A 21,940-nucleotide genomic window follows, 5' to 3' on the forward strand; every position below is an offset into this window, starting at 1 on the left:
TTCAGTCTGCCTTCAAAAGAAGTTTTTCAAAGATATACATCAACACCGCCACCGCACTAAAGGTTATTACTTCACAGAAATCAAAGCTTCAAATAACACGTAACAGTGCTGCTGTTTCATAAAGAAGATTGTAATCTATACTAACAACAAATAAGACAAAATAAAAAACTACCTGGGAACAAAATTCAGATTCCAAAGAATTTCAATTTTCTGCTAATTATAACAATAGGTATTTAAATTAAACACATTTCTATAAATGAGAACATTTTAGCATCCAAGGGAAATCCAAACAGAAAACAAGGATTCAAGGAGAGGTACGCGAATTCTCTTTTGCATTTTAGTAGAAAATTATGTTCTAATCCTTTTCCCAATGTATACCTATATCAAATCATCACACTATATACTTCAAATGTCTCATAATTTCATTTGTCAATTATACCTCAAAAAAAAAAAGTGTACGATTTAAACTCATAAAAAAAAAAAAAAAAAGAAAGAAACCAACTTATGTCTCAAACTAAACAAAGACTTCTCTTATATTCCATATGCCACCTTATCTATAGGTCAACTTTTAAACCTCAAAATAGCCTCTTCTGGGAGGGAATATATAGAGTTATGACTGATTTGCATTGTATGGCAAAGGCCAATACAACACTGTAGAGCAATTATCCTTCCATCTTAAAAAAATCATATAAAAAAAGTAAAACAACAAAAACCAAAAAAAAAAGTTGCCTCTAGTATGTGAATGAAAAATTAAAACATGTTTTCTGCAGTAATATACACACTAAAATACTTTGATTTTTTCAATCAAAGAAAAAAAAGACACTGACCACATATTGAACCTCAGAATTTCGAAGCTAGAAGGCTTGCTCCAAGGCACATTGCACTGAGAATCTCGGGCTGGCCAGCACACCAGGCCAGAATGAACTTTCTAATACATCGTGTTTTGTCATCAGGAAGATAGGAGCTAACTGTACAATTTTTCATATAAAAACAGACTTTTGAGACCTTTGTCTCCCAGAGTGCTTCATTCATGACCATTTTCTCTCTCATTTTGTGTATTACAGTAATTAACTTGACATCTTACCCTTAGTAGCTGTTTCTTACTGTGTCAGCTGTGGTGGCCATGTAGCCACCTTAGATAAACACGAAGCTATAGGATGGGTCATTCTGACCATTGGGGTTGCTCTTTCAGCAGGACCAACTCATTCTACCCAGTCATCAGATTTAAGAACCAAGATAACAGTGGACTTCCCTGTGGTCCAGTGGTTAAGAATCCACCTGCCAATGGAGGGAACACAGGTTTGATCCCTGGTCCAGGAAGTTTTCACATGCCATGGGGCAATTAAGACCATGTGCTGCAACTACTGAAGCCCAAACGCTAGGGAGCCCGTGTGCCCTAGTGCGCTCCATTCTTTCATCAACAGAGGCCACCACAGCATGAAGCCCTGCTCAACCACTAGCCCCAGCTCATCACAAATAGAGAAAGCCCACACGCAAACAGCCAGACCAGTCAAAAAAAAAAAAAAAATACACTGGTTTTTTAATCCCATGCCTTAAAAATTAAGCTAACAACAAAAAAAAAGACTACACAGTGATGGATAATTTCCCTTTGTAATTTTTTAAACCAGTCTCTACAAATAAACTTATTGAACAAAGCATATCATTCTCTCATACTTCAATATTAGAAATTTAGCTAGTTACCTCTCTTAAAACAGTGCTTTTGTAGCCTCGATATAATCCTTGGATGCCCTGAAACAAATAAAAAGCCAAGAGCTCAGAAAGTCAGAATAGCAGAGACTTCTAAACAACAGTCTGCATAAAGCAGATTAACCTTTTCTAAAGTTTGAGTTTTAAGTTATTCAGTATGACAATCCTCCAAGAGGTTAAAGGTGCTAAACCGGCCTAAGGTACACAAAGCTCAGGTTAGCTTCCTTTCAAATGAGAACATCATTTGTAATAAAATAACAAAGCTGACTACAATTCAACTAAGCTTTACTAGTTTTCAACATTTCGTCTCTTGGGAAAAAAAATACTTGAGATGCTTTAAACAAACGTATTTTCAAAAGCAAATGCACACAGAATGCTATCCTTTCATATAAAAACAAAATTATATTTATATTTTGTATTTTCAATCATCAGACATGATAAATTCATAAATAATCTCTCAAAAGTGATAAATACCTCTGGACAAGCCTTGATCTATTTAACTACCCACATGATTCAACAGGAACCCTTCCCTGGACTGATCTCATTCACACGATTAAATACTCAATGTCTCCTCATCGAGGTGACAGAGGGATCATTAAAAATAACTCTCCTAAAACCTGGACTCAATGAAATTTTCATGAGATTGATTTCCATTAAAAAATAAAAGATGTGGGCGGGGGGGGGGTGGGGCAGCTTCTGTACAAACTATAAAGAAAAGCAGCTCAATGGTCCCCAGTCACACGGTCAGCAAGCATGATTTCTGACCCACAGTTTAACACGAACCAGCATAAGACAAATTACAAGTATATATAAATATTATGACGTGGGTCACTATATCAGTCCATTACCACAGGTCTCTTCCATGGTCCTCAAATTCTGTGGTGATGTTTCAATACATCTTTATTCACTTCATATATTCACTATTTATTCTATTTCTGATTCTAAAAGAAACGACAGGCCAATTACAATGTAGGACACATACTTAATTGTGCATTTGTTTAGAAATTTGAAAAAAAAATAAAATTGAAAATAAGAAATTGAAAAACAATGGAAAGGCGAAGATAATATTAGCATTAACAGTTGCTATAATTGGACAGTAAATTTAGCCTTAAGCTCTAAGGCTCCTGGGATGAGGGCCACAATATTCCTATCAGCTACAATAAAATATCCTCAATACGAGAGCTTAAAAACATATTCTCAGGACTCCCCTGGTGGCCCAGTGGCTAAGACTGTGCTCCCAACTCAGGGGACCCAGATTTGATCCCTAGTCCGGGAACCAGGTCCCTCATGCTACAGCTAAGACCCGATGCAGCCACAAAAAACCCATATTCTCACCTCTTGACATAAGATGTTAGAGAAAATGTGAAATGTTCCTGAAGAAGCAGATACTTGTGCCCTCTGCTTAACTACTTCAGAAGGAACTCGAATCAGGCAGGCAACCTAAAATACATAAATTTAATTATATCCTTAAAACAAAGTAATTGTTATGAGAGTGGAAATTTTTTATAAGCAAAAAATGCCGTTAAAGAAAAGCATAATGTACAGTGTTCACTGCAAGATATCAAAAGGGTTTTCTGTTTTTGTTTCTTTTTTAACCTAAAATACTCAGAGCATTAATGGATATGCACTGTTCTGTGGGGATCCTCCCACCTCCTGCCTCACTGCTCCAAGCACACCCGTCTATATACCCCTCCATGGGAAGGAGCTCATGTATTCATTCTGAACTCCCAACACCTAGCAGGGCCTCTGGCGTTCACATGACAGCCATTTCAAACATGTCTGCTTGATGAATGAATCCAAAGTGCCTTAGCTTTACTGGAGTAATACACAATGACAGAGGCAAGACTGAAAAATCAGCTGATTACCCCAATCTTCCATTCCACTCCATTCCCAGCCTCAATCTGTTCACAGCTCCAGCACCCCTGACCTCCCCACCACTCAACAGCGGAGGAGTAACCCCAGGCACTCTTGGGCCCTGCTCTAGCGTTTGAGTAGACTTAGGTCCTGCCTGGTCCATACTATTTGTTGACTAGACCAGTCAACAAATAACTGTAACATCACCCTTGGGAACATGCCAGCGTCAGTTACACAGCACCTCAATCTCACACTTCCAGGACTCTGCTTTCAGTAGCCCACTTATCTTTAGAGGAACAGTTAACAATAAAGAACTGGTCATATCAGAAGGGACTCTGCCCACTGGAGGACAGAAGGCAGCAGGGAACAGGGAGGGAGACACATAAACTGGTATTTTAAACTGTTATAATGGAAGTCCTATATTTAAGCCTCCACAGACCAAGCAGTCTGCCAAGGATACAAATTTTTTTCTCCAACTTGGAATTCACACACCTGACTCTGGTGTTCAGTGTTTTGTACACGGTTGAGGAAATTAATTTTAAAACTTTCAGAATATGCATTTCATATATATGAGGCACAATAAAAAATGTGGACACTTTTTCTTCATAACACATGGAGCAAAATGGAAACAAAAACAAAAAATTTAAAAAAACCATACCATCAAATAGGATACTTGCCATTTTCAATCTGCAGTCTCCTAATTCCCAATTTGAGATTACTACCCAATTTGGGTATAAGGCTTTGTCTTTCTAATATTAAGTAGCTGTTAACATTAAGGTACAAACTGGGCTTCCCCAGTGGTTCAGCAGCAAAGACTCTGCCTGCCAATGCACGAGACTTGGGTTCAATCCCCGGGTCAGGAAGATCCACTGGAGAAGGAAATGACAACCCAATCCACACTATTCATGCCTGGGAAATCCCACTGACAGAGAAGCCTGCTGGGCTATAGACCATGGGGTCGCAAAGAGTTGGACACGACTTGGTGACTAAATAACAGCGATGACAAAGGTACAAATCAGCAAACTTTTTTTTTTTGCAGGTGCAGTCTTTACGTTTTATTAACCATAGAAGATACTTTTTTAACGAGTCTAATAGAGACATTAACTGTGCAAAAGCTGATGATGTTTACAGTCTTAAATACAAGCACCAACACAGAAAGGATATTTTGTCAGTTCAGTTCAGTTCAGTCACTTAGTCGTGTCTGACTCTTTGCGACCCCATGAATTGCAGCATGCCAGGCACCCCTGTCCATCACCAACTCTCGGAGTTCAACCAAACTTATGTCCATCGAGTTGGTGATGCCATCCAGCCATCTCATCCTCTGTCGTCCCCTTCTCCTCCTGCCCCAATCCCTCCCGACATCAGAGTCTTTTCCAGTGAGTCAACTCTTCACTTGAGGTGGCCAAAGTACTGGAGTTTCAGCTTTAGCATCATTCCTTCCAATGGACACCCAGGACTGATCTCCTTTAGAATGGACTGGTTGGATCTCCTTGCAGTCCAAGGGACTCACTCTCAAGAGTCTTCTCCAACACCACAGCTCAAAAGCATCAATTCTTCGGCACTCAGCTTTCTTCACAGTCCAACTTTCATATCCATACATGACAACGGGAAAAACCATAGCCTTGACTAGATGGATCTTTGTTGGCAAAGTAATGTCTCTGCTTTTTAATACGTTATCTAGGTTGGTCATAACTTCCCTTCCAAGGAGTAAGCGTCTTTTAATTTCATGGCTGCAATCACAATCTGCACTGATTTTGGAGCCCAAAAAATTAAAGTCTGACACTGTTTCCCCATCTATTTCCCATGAACTGATGGGACCAGATGCCATGATGTTAGTTTTCTGAATGGTGAGCCATAAGCCGACTTTTTCACTCTCCTCTTTCACTTTCATCAAGAGGCTTTCTAGTTCCTCTTCACTTTCTGCCATAAGGGTGGTGTCATCTGCATATCTAAAAGTCCATTAATTCTATACTTAAGAGGATCATTTCTTTATGTAAGTACAATCGCATTTATGAATTACACATGATATGTAGTTTAGGATCCATCTACATTATGCTTATAACTGCGTGCTGCTCCTGCTAAGTCGCTTCAGTCGTGTCCAACTCTGTGCGACCCCATGGACTGCAGCCTACCAGGTTCCTCCGTCCATGGGATTTTCCAGGCAAGAGTACTGGAGTGGGTTGCCATTGCCTTCTCCTCAAACTTTTTATATAAACAATCAAACAGTAAATATTTTAGACTTTGCAAGCCACACGATCTCTGTCACTACAGTTGAACTACGCTGTGGGAACACAAAAACAGCCAAAGATAGTAATCCATATGTGAATGGTGCAACTGTGTTCCAATAAAACTTTATTTATAAAAATAGGCAATGGTTTGCCAACCCCTACTCTAGGCATAAACACTACCAAATCCTTCCTTCATATTCACCTCAACAAAAGCAAAGCACAAACAGAACAGATGTAGGTCTCAGCATCCCCAGGACACAAGGAACAGAGATGGTATGTGATGTGATTCTAGACGTCACGGAGTCAGCTAACATGGCCATATCCCCTCTGAAACATAGCTCCGAAGTAACAGTACTTTATGTGGATGCACTCCAACTGCTATAACAGGGATAACAAAGGATTAATGAACTCACGTCATTTTTCTCCCCAAACTGACAAGACTTACAAAACAATATAACTACCTTGTTTTCCTTCATTCATCAATCACTTGAATGCTTTTTGTCTGCAAAGCTATTTGCAATTTGGGCCAGTTTATCTTTCCACCCATAGCCTCCTTTCACATTTACTGATTCAGTTCAATAAAAACGGATGGAGCCAGATATGGCGCAAGAAACTGGCTGGTAAAGAAGACTAAGAAGCTGCCCTGACCTCAAAGTACCCACAGTCACATAACAAACAGTTTCAACAATACATGGCAAGAAATATAATAAAACTTCCCAGAGGCAGAGATAAGTACCATAGCAAATGGAAAGGAGGGGTATTTAGTCCAACTTCCAGACTGGGGGAAAACAAAAACTGTCAGATATTCTGCCTTCAGAGAACCTTCCAAATGCGCAAGAATTAGCTGGCGAAGAAAAGTAAAAAGGGCATGATGGGGAGTGGAAACAGAAAAGCACACAAGTGTGAAGCAGGTGTTCCGGGCAACAGAGTCACCTTAGCTTCCAGTGTGTGCTCACCCAATCCGTTCCATACCACCAAAACTTCAAGTTCAAGGTCAGAAGACTGAACATATGGCCGAGCAAGGAGGCCCTGTGTGCCACACAAAGAGGCTGGACTTCAATGCACAGACAATGGGAACAACTGGAAAAGCTTAGGCAGAGGATCTGCAGCGGCAACATAGACGGACTTGGAGGGCATTACGTTGAGTGAAGTGAAACAGAGAAAGACAAATACAGTATGATATCACTTACACGTGGAATCTAAAAAAAACAAATACGATGAACCAGTGACTATGACACAAGGAAGCAGACCCGCAGATACAGAATAACTGGGTAGTTACTAATGGGGAGAAGGAGTAGGGGAGGGGAGTTACAGTGGCAGGGGATTAAGCGGTACAAACTATCAGATATAAAATAAGGTACAAGGAAAAAATAAGCGACAAGGATAAACTGTCCGAAAGAGGGAACACAGCCAATAATTTACAATAAGTGGAGTATAATCTTTAAAAGTTGTAAACTATTGTATTATACACCTGTAACTTACATAATACTTTACATAAACTGTGTTTCAATTAAAAAAATACATAAAATACACATACAAAGTTTAGGCAGAAGAATGATAACCTGTGTGTGCTTTAGGGACATCACTCTGGCTGCAGCAGGTAGGAGAATACTCGGAAGATGAGAGAGAATGGTAAGAGGCAAAGAGCAAAGACAAAAAGAGGGCTACAACAGTTCTGTAGAAGATACCAGGACATGAATATAGTTCATAGAAGAAGAAATTTGAGTCAGGAGTTAAATGAAAGGAACTGGTGACTGATAAGAGGTCAATATAGTGGTGCTGTTAAATGAGACCAGGGGTCAGAGGAGGAAAACAGGTTTAGAGTTTACCCTGCGACATGTTGAGAAGTCTGTGACACATGTAAGGGGCTCTATCTGGTCAAGAAATTAGTATCTGACTAAAACTAGAAAGTAACAGGGCTAGAGATACAGACATAGAAATCATCAGCATTAAGTGGTATAGCTGGAATCAAGAGAGTGAATTAAATTACCTAAAAGGCAAAAGGGGAAGGTGAAAAGGTCAAGAACGGAATCCCAAGGAACACCCATTCTTATAAAGCAAACAAAAAGACTTGATCAGACATATGAGAAGGAAAAAACAGCTGCAGTGAACACCGGTCTTCTGTGGCTGCCCGGTTTTCAATTCTCACATGTGAGAGGCTCCCCTACTGAAGAAAACAAAAGGTGTCAGTCACTCTTCTCCCTGGCCATGTCCCCAACTTAGGCTTCACTTGTCAGTTACTCCCACCCAAGGGTTTGCATCCTGAGCGACACTGGCCAATCCTAGCCACCAGCCACGTGAGGCTACAGAGCACTGGCCAAGCTACAAATGCAACTGAAAGCTGCTGTAAACACAAAACACACAAAGGATGCTGAACGTCTTAGTGTCAAAAAATAATGTAAGCTATCCCATTAATAATTCTTTTGTACTTATTACATGCTGAAAGGTTAATACTCTGGATACGTGTGGATTGAGAACTTGTATTAAAATCATCCAGCTAGCTTTTTATTTTTCACTTTTCTAATGTGCTTACTAGAAAATGTAAAATTACACCATTGTCTTATAGGATCTTTCTGTTGGACAGTACTGTTCTGGGGCTACCGGGAGAGCAACATCCAAGGTCCAGGGTCCAGGGGCAGTGCCGGGGACAGCATCCTAACTGCACTGACCCTAAGGTACAGGCCTGATTGTGGTCCTTGCCATGGCTTCCCTTCCCATTCATTTCCCTCATCTTCCAGCCTTCCATCTATTCTAAGAGCCATCAAACAGTGTTCTGAGTCAATTACAGAATCTCTTTTGGATAAAGCAGCAAAACACCAACTAGTGGCTTGGGTAATAAATGACGTTAAGTTGTCACCTAACAAGTATTTTGGTCAACATTTAGTGCAGAACTTCTACAAAGTGAGCTAGAATCCATGCTCTTTCTCTTTCCTTTCTGCCAGCGCTGGCGTACTGGCCTTTTATCCACAGGCTTGCTGCCTCATGAGTAATGTGACTCAAATATCCTCCAGCATGACCCGGTCACACAACTGGATTCCAGGCAAGAAGAAAAGGTCTTTTTTTTTTTCAGATGCCCCCTAGTGGGTATCCACTTGGCCATCACTGTGTGACATGGCCACCCCCTTTTAGGAAGGCTAAGAATATGTAGATCAAGAAAAGGGTTAGAGACATTGCCACTCAAAGCAAACCAAGGGAGAGAGAGAAAGCAGCAATGTCTGCCAACTTTCTGAACACCAACCTTTTTTCTCACACGATAGCCAAGATGAATTTCAACTGCAAGCAACCAAGAATGCTACTCGACAGCTGACAGTCAAGGGGACCAGAAGTCTCAGAGGGAGATTTCCAGAATAATGGGTCACGAGTCTCAACCAGTGCACACATTAGGATTAGTGAAGGTCCCAAGAATGGTTCCAGTGGAGGGCTGGGCCAGAAGAGTGAATTCACACTGAATTACAGTGAATTCACAAGTGATTCAGAGATAGAGATGGGCAAGTGTGGACAACTCCTAAAGAAAGCTGGGGGAGACATTAGGAGAGAGTTTAGGATGGTAAAAATATCTGTACATAGGATGAGGGAAAGTTGTAACAGCAAGGCAGAAGTTGACAATTTAGGAAAGAAATGGGATGACATGTGAAAACCCCCGAGACTATGAAAAAGATACAGCCAGGGGCCCAAGCACATGCCTGCACCATGGGGGCACCATCCCTCTAACTGCGCTGCCTTCAGCACAGGGTGCCATTCTGCATCCAAACTGGGCTGTTCATTCAGGACTTGGCTCCAGGAGGGGATGAGCAGTGGGCTGGGTGAAGAGCTTCAGACCTAGTCGGTGGTCCCAGCTGTGTCAGTGAACTCTCAAGCATTCCCATCGCCTTCTGGGGTCTAGCTTTTCATTTGACTTGTACTAGAAATCTTCATCATACCCTTTTAGGCTTTGATTTCTATAATTCTTAATTTTTGCCCATCATACTCTTTTTTAAGCTCAAAAAATTCTCTTTATTCTCCAAATAAACTATTTCCTGACTATTCTCATCCCCCCAAAAAAATTTCAATTGAAAATTTTTCACTTAACTTATGCCGTACAGTTTTTTAAAATATACTGCTTTCTCTCATACTAAACATAAATAATCTGAGGGCAAAAACATGCATTAAATTTACTAATCAACTGGAATCAACAGGGGTGGGAGAGGGGACACGAAATGCTCTAGTTTATTTTTTTCCAAGTTGATTTTAGGTTTAATTGACAAAACTGCATCTACCATTTTTTGGTATTATGTAGAAAGTAAATAAAACTACCCAAGAAAAGGGGAAATGCCAAAAATTAATCATTTCCACAGAAAAACATTACCAATACTTCAGAATTTTCTAAATACATTTTTTTCCTTTGAACTGAACAGACTATTTTTATATGTATCAACAGTTACAAAAAGAATAGAAAAAACAGAGTGGGATTACAGGTGATTTTTCGCCTTTTCTGCCCACTTGCATTTTCTAAATTCTCCACAATGAACATGTATAATTACTTCATAAGTTTCTTTAACATAATTTCAAAGGGCAAAAACATTGTTTTGAACTAAACATTTTAAGTGAGGGACAAAATAAAATTAGAAGACTACTTAAAATATGCTTTTACAAACAATCCTACTTATTAGCCCTGACAAAAAGAACATTTAGTTTCAATTTTAACACACACACACATTAAATAGCTTACGACTAACTAAAACTGGATATAAATTATGTTATTTTTGGTAAGAGTGCAAACTTCTAAAGCCATATTTATAAGCCAGGATAGAAAATAAAGTCCACTGAAACTTACATGAACCTTACAGGGCAGTTCCCAGCATCTAAAACTCATTATAGAAATGAAAAATAAATAAGAAAAGAGAAAAGAAAGAAAAGGGTACACTAACTCCTTGTATTTTTCAACTCAAGAGGTCAAGAGTGAAATACGACCCCAATATGTCAAGAAAATAGGAATTGTCCACTTTTGTGCCTCAGCATAAATATTTATGGAACTTCATGCTTCATAACCCTCCATGTTCTTATGTTGATTTTTATTTCTTAAAAATACAGCAGCAGAAGAGAAATTCTGTAAAGGTTCTCAGACGAAAAACAATCTAACTAACAGAAGAGGTACAAAGCACCCAGCATGGCTTCCTGACTTCCCTGGCACGGCAATTTTGGCCAAAGAGCCCACAATGTAATGCTTCTATTTCCTTCGGCAGCTCCCTGGCCTTCCATTTGGTTTTCTATTAACTCTGAACTTTCTTAGATTTGAATCTGAGCCACAACAGAGTATTTCACTGCACAGGAACAAAAACATGTTACAGTCTCATGGCTGCATGAAAGGAAATAAAGGCAATGTCGTCTGAGGGTCTTGGGGTATATCCATTCTTCAGAGCATCCTTTCCGCAGGCGCCTGGGGTTCAGTGTGAATCCATGACACAGGGACGGTGACATTTTCATTAAACCCCAAAATGTTGTATATGTTAAAGCTCTATCAAAAGACAAATAAGGCTTTTCATAAAGAAAATACATGTCTCATTTTTTTTTTATCAATGTTCAAATGCAATACTGACCTCAGGGGAATTTAATATACCAAAACTCTGATGAACTTCAGATTGAGAATGATTACAAAAACATGAAAGTTGCTACCAAGACTTTTTGTTGACATAAATAAAAACTCTTCTAATATGTTTTTATTTTTGAAATGGGGAGCAGAATATCTTTTAGTATTCATGGAACACCAAGATGCAAAACTACAAGTCCTAAGAGTAAGTGTATGAAAGGAAAGAAAATCACAGTTAACATCGGTCTGATATTAGGTAAAATGAGTGAAGGCAGAGGAAAAGAGAAAACAGAAGCTGCTAGAACACCCTGGTTCTTTCATTGCCCTACCCAAGCTCCACACCTCCACACATCACTTGCCAGTCATTAACAGTCTCACCCCTAACCTCTCACTCTTGAAACCCTCTTCGAACTTGCTGGGTATCGTCCACAGTAACTTGTATTAACACTATCTTTTACCCAACTATTTCAACACAGTTTACACACCAAAAAAAAAATACCTGACTTAAGACTTTTCCATAGGAAACTTAATAAATGGCCTAAAAATATTAATTTCATCAGTTCAGTTGCTCAGTCATGTCCAACTCTTTGCGACCCCATGAATCGCAGCACGCCAGGCCTCCCTGTCCATCACCAACTCCCGGAGTTCACCCAGACTCACCTCCATCGAGTCAGTGATGCCATCCAACCATCTCATCCTCTGTCGTCCCCTTCTCCTCTTGCCCCCAATCCCTCCCAGCATCAGAGTCTTTTCCAATGAGTCAACTCTTCTCATGAGGTGGCCAAAATACTGGAGTTTCAGCTTCAGCATCATTCCTTCCAAGGAAATCCCAGGGCTGATCTCCTTCAGAATGGACTGGTTGGGTATCCTTGCAGTCCAAGGGACTCACAAGAGTCTTCTCCAACACCACAGTTCAAAAGCATCAATTCTTCGGCGCTCAGCCTTCTTCACAGTCCAACTCTCACATCCATACATGACCACAGGAAAAACCATAGCCTTGACTAGACGGACCTTTGTTGGCAAAGTAATGTCTTTGCCTTTCAATATGTTATCAAGGTTGGTCGTAACTTTTCTTCCAAGGAGTAAGCGTCTTTTAATTTCACGGCTGCAGTCACCACCTGCAGTGATTTTGGAGCCCCCAAAAATAAAGTCTGACATTGTTTCCACTGTTTCCCCATCTATTTGCCATGAAGTGATGGGACCAGATGCCATGATCTTCGTTTTCTGAATGTTGAGCTTTAAGCCAACTTTTCACTCTCCAATATGAAATATTAATTTCATATTAGAAGCTAATTATGTCAGTATTTAACATATAAATCAATCTGAGACAGAAGTTAATGAAGGTCAGGGAACTACTTGCCCTAGGAAGCAAGGGTAAAATCCAAATCTTTTGATTATCATCTCCAGAATTTTTTCATTGAAGTATAATTGATTTACAATGTTATATGACTTTCGGCTACAGCAAAGTGATTCAGTTTTATATACATCTCCTTTATCTTTTCCATCATAGTTTATTATAAGACACTGCATATTGGTCCCTGTGCTATACAATAGGTCCTTGCTGTTTATTTTATATATAGTTGTTTGTATCTGCTAACCCCCAGCTCCTAAGTTATCTCTTCATCCTTTTCCCTTCGGTAACTCTAAGTTTGTTGTCTATGTCTGTTTCTGTTTTGTAAATAACTTTTTTTTTTTAAACTTTACAATATTGTATTAGTTTTGCCAAACATCGAAATGAATCCGCCACAGGTATACATGTGCTCCCCATCCTGAACCCTCCTCCCTCCTCCCTCCCCATACCCTCCCTCTGGGTCGTCCCAGTGCACCAGCCCCAAGCATCCAGTACCATGCATTGAACCTGGACTGGCGACTCGTTTCATACATGATTATTATACATGTTTCAATGCCATTCTCCCAAATCTTCCCACCCTCTCCCTCTCCCACAGAGTCCAAAAGACTGTTCTATACATCAGTGTCTCTTCTGCTGTCTCGTACACAGGGTTATTGTTACCGTCTTCCTAAATTCCATATACATGCATTAGTATATTGTATTGGTGTTTTTCCTTCTGGTTTACTTCACTCTGTATAATAGGCTCCAGTTTCATCCACCTCATTAGAACTGATTCAAATGTGTTCTTTTTAATGGCTGAGTAATACTCCATTGTGTATATGTACCATAGCTTTCTTATCCATTCATCTGCTGATGGACATCTAGGTTGCTTCCATGTCCTGGCTATTATAAACAGTGCTGCGATGAACCCTGGGGTACACATGTCTCTTTCACTTCTGGTTTCCTCAGTGTGTATGCCCAGCAGTGGGATTGCTGGATCATAAGACATATAAGTGATATCATCTTATCTTTTCTGACTTGACTTATATGATATTCTCTAGGTCCACCATGTTGCTGCAAATGGCATTATTTCATTTTTATGGCTAAGTAATATTCCACTGTGTGTGTTATTCAATTGCCCAGTCATGTCCAACTCTTTGGGACCCCGTGGACTGCAGCACACCAGGCCTCCCTGTCCCTCACCATCTCCCGAAGTTTGCCAAGTTCATGTTCACTGCATCAAAGATGCCATCCAGCCATCTCGTCCTGTGACGCCCTCTTCTCCTTCTGCCCTCAATCTTTCCCAGGAGTCTTCCCCAGCACCACAGTTCTTTATGGTATTATACATAATACATACATTTATATGTACATATATGTATACATCTTTATTCATTCATCTGTTGATGGACATGGACATTTAGGTTGATTCTACATCGTGGCTACTAGAGTGATGCTATGAACACTGGGGTTTATGTATTTTTTTGAATTATAGTTTTCCCCAGATATATGCCCAAGAGTAGGATTGCTGGACCGTGTGGCAACTCTATTTTCAGTTTTCTAAGGAACTGCCTTACTCTTTTTCCATAATGGGTGCACCAATTTACATTCCTACCAACAGCGTAGTAGGGTTCCCTTCTCTCTACCCCTCTCCAGCATTTACTATTTGTAGACTTTTTGATGATAGTCATTCTGACCAGTGTGAGGTAATACCTCACTGATGTTTTCATTTGCATTTCTCTAATAATTAAAAATGTCAAGCATCTTTTCATGTGCCTACTGATCAACTGGATGTCGTCTTTGGAGAAATGTCTATTTAGGTCTTCTATTTTTTGATTGCCATTTTTTTTGTTGTTTGGTTATTGAGCTATATGAACTGTGTGTGTATTTTGGAAATTAAGCTCTTGTCAGTCACACTGTTTGCAAATACTTCCTCCAAGTCCACAGGAAGCTTTTTTGTTTTGTTTATGATTTCCTTTGGTGGCTCAGACGGTAAAGAATCCACCTGCAATGCAAGAGACCCGGGTTCGATCCCTGGGTCAGGAAGATCCCCTGGACAAAGTAATGGCAATCTACTCCAGTATTCTTGCCTGGAGAATTCCATGGACAGAGAAGCCTGGCGGACTACAGTCCACAGGGTCACAAAGAGTTGGACAAGACTGAGCAACGTACGCTTTCACTTTGCTGTGCAAAAGCTTCTAAGTTTGATAGGTCCCATTTGTTTAGTTTTAGTTTGCTTTTTTATTGCCTTGGAAGACTGATCCAGATTTTTCATTATATATATATCATATTTACATGCATCTAATGAACTTAAAGGTTCCAGGTTTAATTATCAGCTAATTCTTCATGTTTAAACCAGCCATAATAAGTTCAACAGAAACTTAAAAACTGAGCCAATCGAAGTTTAATCACAAAGTAAAGCTGCTTTCGAACTGTGCTGCTGGAGAAAACTCTTGAGAGTTCCTCAGCAGGGAGATCAAACCAGTCAATCCTAAAGGAAAACAACCGTGAATATTCACTGGAAGGACTGATGCTAAAGCTCCAATACTTTGGCCACCTGATGCAGAGACCCAACTCACTGAAAGAGACTCTGATGCTGGGAAAGATTGAGGGCAGGAGGAGAAGGGGTCAACAGAGGATAAGATGGTTGGATGGCATCATCGACTCAATGCACATGAGTTTGAGCAAACTCCAGGAGATAGTGAAGGACAGGGAAGTCTACCGTGCTGCAGTCCATGGGGTCACAAAGAGTCAGACACGACTTAGTGACGGAGCAACAACAAAAAATCTGCTTTAGACTTTGCACAGTAAACTCCAAGTGGCAAGTTAATGAGAGAGAAACAGAGACAAAGAGACACACAGAAAATGAGAATTCAGGGCACCCCCAAAAAATTTTTAAAGCAGTTTATTTACTTGTATTTTATTCTACGTTCCCAAAATTCTTTCTAGAAAACAAGTTTTCAAATTAAGAATATCTAACACTACCTTTTTTGACACCACCATTTAAATTTAAAACCCCTGCCATTTCCTTGGAGAAGGAAATAGCAACTCACTCCAGTGTTCTTGCCTGGAGAATCCCAGGGATGGAGGAGCCTGGTAGGCTGCTGTCTCTGGGGTCTCACAGAGTCGGACACGACTGAAGTGACTCAGCAGCACAGTTCATCTGCTTGTCAATTCTGCCATCTTCTGGTTATAAATGGAATCACAGTTGTTGATAAAACAGAAAAAGCAACTGATAAATCCTACTTCCTTGTGCTTAAGTCCCTCAATCATGTCTGACTGTTTTGTGACTCCATGGACTGTCCAGCCAGGCTCCTCTGTCCACGGAATTCTCCAGGCAAGAACACTGGAGTGGGCTGCCGTGCCCTCCTCCAGATCTTCCCAATGCAGGGACTGAAGCCAGGGCTCCTGCACTGCAGGCGATTCTTTACTGTCTGAGCCACAGGGAAGCCCAATATCTCCCTTAGAGTTTAAATTATATCCACGGATACTGAGGTGCAAGTTCACTCCGCCTTTCTTCCCTATAAGCCTCTTTACACATAGACAAAGAGCCAATGAGCATGAAAAGAGATTGTTTTTTACGTATATGTCTTCTCTTCCCTGACAAGACTAACAAACTTGATGATCCAGACTCTACACAAAAAGTTGAGAGTCCTCTCAACAAAAATAATTATATCTTTTAGGCCCTGTGTCTAGAAGTTGTTTATAGAATCTCACAGAACTCAGAAGTAAACTTCAAATGATTCAAGTTCTTCATGAAGTCGCTCAGTCGTGTCCAACTCTTTGTGACCCCATGGACTGTAACCCACCAGGCTCCTCCATGCATGGAATTTTCTAGGCAAGAGTACTGGAGTGGGTTGCCATTTCCTTCTCCAGGGGATCTTCCCAACCCAGGGATCGAACCCGGGTCTCCCACATTGTGGGCAGACGCTTTACCATCTAAGCCACCAGGGACATTACCCAAGCAAAACAGCATCCATCTCCAGTTCTGCACCAGTTCTGCCACTTTTAAAAGATATAAAAAGTAGAAATTGAAGGTCTAATATGTGTTTAACTATTCACTTAGCAATGGTATTTTATTTTCCACAGCAGCTGGGAAACCTTGAGTGCATCGCTATATGTCTTTGAATTTCAATTTCTTTGTTTTCTGGAACTGACAGCCTTCACAAATCTGTAAAAGTCTAAGAATGTGCTCCAAACAACAATTTGCATGACATGGGACCCGAACCAATTTTCAATAAACATTTTACATTATCAGACACTATGCTGAGCATTTTAGAAGTGTTGTATCACTTAAGCTTTACAAGAACTCTGAGTGGGGTAGCATTAACCCAATTTTTCTGGATAAGGAAAACAACAGCTCAGTAAGGTTGTGTAAACGGCCTGCGTGCATGTGTGCTCGGTAGCTTCAGTCACTCTTTGAGAACCCATGCACTGCAGCCCACCAGACTCCTCTGTCCACGGGATTCTCCAGTCAAGAATACTGGAGTGGGTTGCCATGCCCTCTCCTCCAGAGGATCATCCCACCCCAGGAATCGAACCCGTGTCTCCTGCACTGCAGGCGGATTCTTTACTGCTTAGCCACCGGGGAAGCCCTGTAAATGATCTGCAGACACAGAGTAAATACACAAATAAGACACAATTCCAACCCTGATCTGTGTAACTTGACAGCTCATGATCCATACTCTGCCTCCTTACAGAGGCCCTCAAAATAGTCTCTACCTACTTGGTAAATGTATCCAACTTCTTTATATATCCCTCAAGGACAGGGGTCAAAATTTCTTATTCTATGCTTCTTAGCCCCAATCACAGTACTAGATAAATAACAGACACTTCAAGTATCTGTAAATTCTGTAGTTTGTCAGATTCTTCAACTTCATTATCCTATATGAAAATCATACCCATCATTTCTATAAAGCTGAGCTTAATTTGGGCAGCATAAACTGACACTGCTCTTAAATAAAAAGCCAACACAGAGCTCCCCCACCACCCCACACAAACTTCATAAGATAATCAGTAAAACACACTGGCCAAGGTCATGAGTCAACACCACTTGAATGAATGCTGCCTATCGCATTTCGGAGAAAAAAGTCCATACAACAGAAAGTCTGAAATCTGTTGGAGAAAGAAGCCATAAAGAAAGCGGTGGAATGGTGTGTAAGCAGCTCCTTGACAAGAGCCACCAGGAACAATCTCTCAGCACATCCACACTGATTCTTTAAATGAATAACTACCAGCAGGATCATCGCCACATGGGGGTTATGCCAGGCCCTGCTCTCTCTCCCCTTCTGCTTCCTCCCCTTTCCACGCTCAGCTCAGGCTCAGAAGGCTGGGACAGCTGAAGAGCTGGGGTGTGCTTCTGAGCAGAGCTCAGGAGACTGAGACGAGCTCAAGCACGCACACAACACAGCCACAACAAGCTAGCAAAGGGCCCCACGAGGAAACGCGCTGAAGGAATGCTGCAGGAGAGGCTTTCCAAAGACGGACCCCACCTGCGTTCTCATGAACTCACCTTCTCCCTCTGCATCCCACGCCCTGCCTCAACAGGGACTCTGATCAGCTCTCTCCCTGAGATTTGTACAAGTCTCCTCGCCTCCATTCACACACCATGCCCACTTCCACTTCCACTGCTGGAGGCTGCTCTTCAACCACCAACCCTAAGGTGCTCTGCTCAAACCTTCAAAGCGTAACAGCCAATAACTCCTCAGCATAGCAGGCAGGGCCCTCCAGGATGGTGTAGTCCCATCTGTGAGCCATGTGGAACTTGCAAGCATCATCTAACAAGGGCTTTGCCTGAGTTCGAGAGCCTTCCCTGTACCAGCCCACCTCACCATCATCCTCTAAAACCAGCTCAAGGACGAGCTATTCTCTGAGGCCTTTCCTGACCCAACACCCATCCATCCACTCGAATTCATTTCCCCTAAAATACCTGGACCCCTTTACTGTGCGTCCACGCTTCCATGTCCATCTGCATGTCTTCACTGCAAGCCTCTAAAGGAAGTATTTTATCCTCACTGCCAAAAACACACTGAGGCCTTCTTCAGGTCTAAATCCACACTGCAAAGTCGGGATAACAAAAGTGGTGGAGGAAACTAAGAGGAGCTGAACAAAAGCAGCTGAGATAAAGGAAACGAAGAAGTCCAAATGAGCAAAGGATAGCAAAAGGGAAAGCAATAGGAAGGTGGTTCTTCTTATAAATCTGGAGACAATTCTTTCTATAATTCTTATTGTTTCGTGTTCTTAAGAAGGACTTACGGGACTTCCCTGGTGGCTCAGTGGTAAAGAATCTGCCCGCTAATGCAGGACACAGGGGTTCAAGCCCTAGTGCAAGAAGATCCCATATGCTGTGGAGCAACTAAGGCTGTGTGCCACAACTAATGAACCTGGGCTCTAGAGCCCATGCCTGCAACAAGAAGATATCACACTGAAAAGCCCACACGCTGCAAGGAAGAGTAGCCCCCACTCTTCACAACTAGAGAAAAGCCCACACAGCACCAAGGACCCAGCACAGCCAAATAAATAAATGCATGTGCGTGCTAAGTCGCTTCAGTCATGTCCAACTCTTTGCAACCCTATGGACATATAGCCCGCCAAGCCCCTCCACATGGGATTCTTCAAGCAAGAATACTGAGGTGGGTTACCATGCCCTCCTCCAAGGGATCTTCCCTACCGAGGGATTTAACCTGAGTCTCTTATGTCTCTTGCACTGGCAGGTAGGTTCTTCACTTGCTCTTAGCCAGAAGGCCAAGAAGTGATTGGCAGTAGGTTCTTTACCACTAGTGCCACCTGGGAAGCCCCATATATAAGTTTTTTTAAAAGAAGAAAGAGGAATTATCAAGTCTGCCTTATGTACTTAATGTTTCTAAAGTAGAAAGGTTCCCCAGCCCAGTGGAAAATGAACAGACAGAACAGGGCAAAAAGCCCCCTTGGAAGAGGCATGTGCTCAGATTCATCAAAAAACAAAGTGCCTGAGAGAGTGTGGCTGGGTACCTAATAGTACGGCTGCAGCTTCTAATTGTCTAACAAACTTCCCAGCACTGTCTGTACACTCCTGCCTTCAAGCATCTTAACACACACAGGCATTTTCACCTGCAGCATTCCCGCGAGCTTCCTCCTGACTTGACAGCAATCCTGCACTTCAGTGACGCCCATCTTATTTTCCACTCAGCTTATCATCCATAACTTGACTACACAACTGCACAGGAGTCTAACAAACTGCTAACACAATTTCAAATGAGAGTGCATCTCTATTAATTTATGGATAGTCAAAACCTTTCATGATCATTTCAAAAGAGGAAACATATTTCAAAATTTATCAACCTTTCTATTTTTTTGCTCAGTGGTTCTTCTTAAAAAAGGTCAGTAAACATCATGAAAAGCACTTTAAAACATGCTATGAACAACATAATCAAAAACAGCTTAAATCCCCACTGAGGGAAAATATAAAATAATAAGTAACACATACAACTGGGCTGTGTAGCCGGTAACACTCCTGACAACAATGCATCTAATCCTCTAAGCAGCCAATTTAGTGGTGAAGCTGAATAAAAATGATGTGCTTAACCCATATCTGACATTCAACAAACCCCTGGAATGACTACTGTAGGAAGTAGCTCCACTGACCTTGTCAGTTGCTACAGTAGCAAATTACAGCCTACACTACTTTCACTTTCAAGGCTCTTCCAGGCAGGACTGGCCTTGAAAATGCTGCATGCAATGCTCACTCTGACTTCAAAATCTCCACGTGTGAATACACTGCCACCCTCAAAAACTAACCAGTCTAATAAACTAAGATTTTTCAGTAGGCCAAAAAATATGGAATTCTGAGGAAGACAAAAGGAATCACGCTTTTGATCAGTGTGCTCCATACCTGCTGAGTATTCTTAGACACATGACTGCCACGTCAACTCAGTAAAAATATTTACGACTGGGTTATATATTTAAGTTTTTGATAGTCCTTCATCAGTCGTGCTTAAATATCACTGAACTCCAGAACCATCTAGGAATCGTGCTGAAAATGCAGGACCCACAGCGTCACTTCCCAAAAACTTCATTTGTAAACTGATGCCCAGGCAACTGATTCTAAAGTCGGTGCTCCCTGGGCCATATTACTATGTGGAGAAGTACTGTTAGAAGTACTTCAGAAAATGGTATCACTGGGCATTGCCTGGCAGTCCAATGGTTAGGACTCTATGCTTTCACTGCAGGGGACCCAGGATCAATCCGTGATCAGGGAACTAAGATCCCACATGCCACCTATTGTGACCAGAAAAAAAAAAAAAGGAAAAAGAAAACATGGTATCACTGTGTTCCTAGCTTTCTCAATCCCAAGTTGGAACGGGACTGAAAAGAAAAATCTACCCCCATCCACACACATCACCCATGAGCACGTTAAAGCACAGGGGCTGCTTTCAACAGCCAAGAAACTTTAATGTTCTTTCATTTCTGAAAACAATATTGACTAAGGCCATAAGTACAATAAGACCCAAGAAAAGTCAAATTCTAAAGTTAAAAAAAAAAATCATTACCACTGCAATGTCATAGCATCTGTTATACTAAAGTAAACCCACCCCAAGCCTTCTGGTCTAATTACAGATTCTATTTACTTCTTACAGGGCTTTTTCTGTGTCTGATGAAAACTGAGCCATAAAATAATTGAGACAGGGATTTAGAGATTTGGTACAGCAAACCTCCTAATAAAAATGGCACAAATGGGACTCTTCTTGCTGTTGTTACATATTAAATCTTATTTGATCGATTTTACTGTATTCCAAATTACAAACATAAGGTAGAAGGTTGTAATTATAGTTTTATTGATTTGTCATTAACTTTTAATCAACCTGCTACTACAGGGAATGGTTACTACAGCAGTGCTTGCTTGTTTCTAAGTTTCACACACTTATCAATCACTACAACAAAGTAACTGGACACACTTAATGCCAACAAATATACAATATTTTGTTTGTAAGGCATCCGTTTGCAACCGTAACTATCTTATATTACCACAAATGCATTACAGAACAAGGACTGCACTAAACTGTATCTGATTTTCTCTAGGTCTCTTTACACCTTTCTGACCACTGACAGCTATACGTGTTTTTTATATTCTGTTCCTTTTTATTTCACCTATTTGTTTCTCCTAAATGCATCTGGTTCTTTCTCCTGCAGCGACCACACTTGGCTGAATCTGAAACCGAAAGTTGATGCTCTGTGAAACAGAAGCAAATGACTAAAACAGAAAGGCAGCAGGCACATGTG

At 41.0% G+C, this 21,940-nt stretch overlaps 1 protein-coding gene across 50 annotated transcripts in view; it reads right to left on the reverse strand.

Moving 5' to 3' along the window:
• The window catches only part of SLC25A26 (solute carrier family 25 member 26), a 147,459-nt gene that overhangs the window by 113,918 nt on the left and 11,601 nt on the right, over nucleotides 1-21,940 (reverse strand). For 38 of the 50 annotated variants that reach the window (XR_015151347.1, XR_015151338.1, XR_015151335.1 and 35 more), the window contains 2 exons: nucleotides 3,043-3,147; nucleotides 1,702-1,749 (listed from right to left, as the gene is read on the reverse strand). The exons of 5 other annotated variants lie outside the window; for them this stretch is intronic. Coding sequence is in view for 30 of the 45 variants with exons in the window: in XM_086366926.1 (XP_086223052.1) it covers nucleotides 1,702-1,749; nucleotides 3,043-3,147 (153 nt within the window). In the remaining 15 variants the exon portion in view is untranslated. Of the gene's footprint in view, nucleotides 1-1,701; nucleotides 1,750-3,042; nucleotides 3,148-21,940 lie in introns of those variants that run through there. 7 more of the 50 variants (XR_015151343.1, XM_086366933.1, XM_086366959.1 and 4 more) reach the window with 2 other exon arrangements.

This window comes from Bos grunniens, chromosome 22 (assembly GCF_055505025.1).
Source record: "Bos grunniens cultivar Pamir isolate PY7600 chromosome 22, Bosgru_T2T1.0, whole genome shotgun sequence".
Lineage (NCBI taxonomy): Eukaryota > Metazoa > Chordata > Mammalia > Artiodactyla > Bovidae > Bos > Bos grunniens.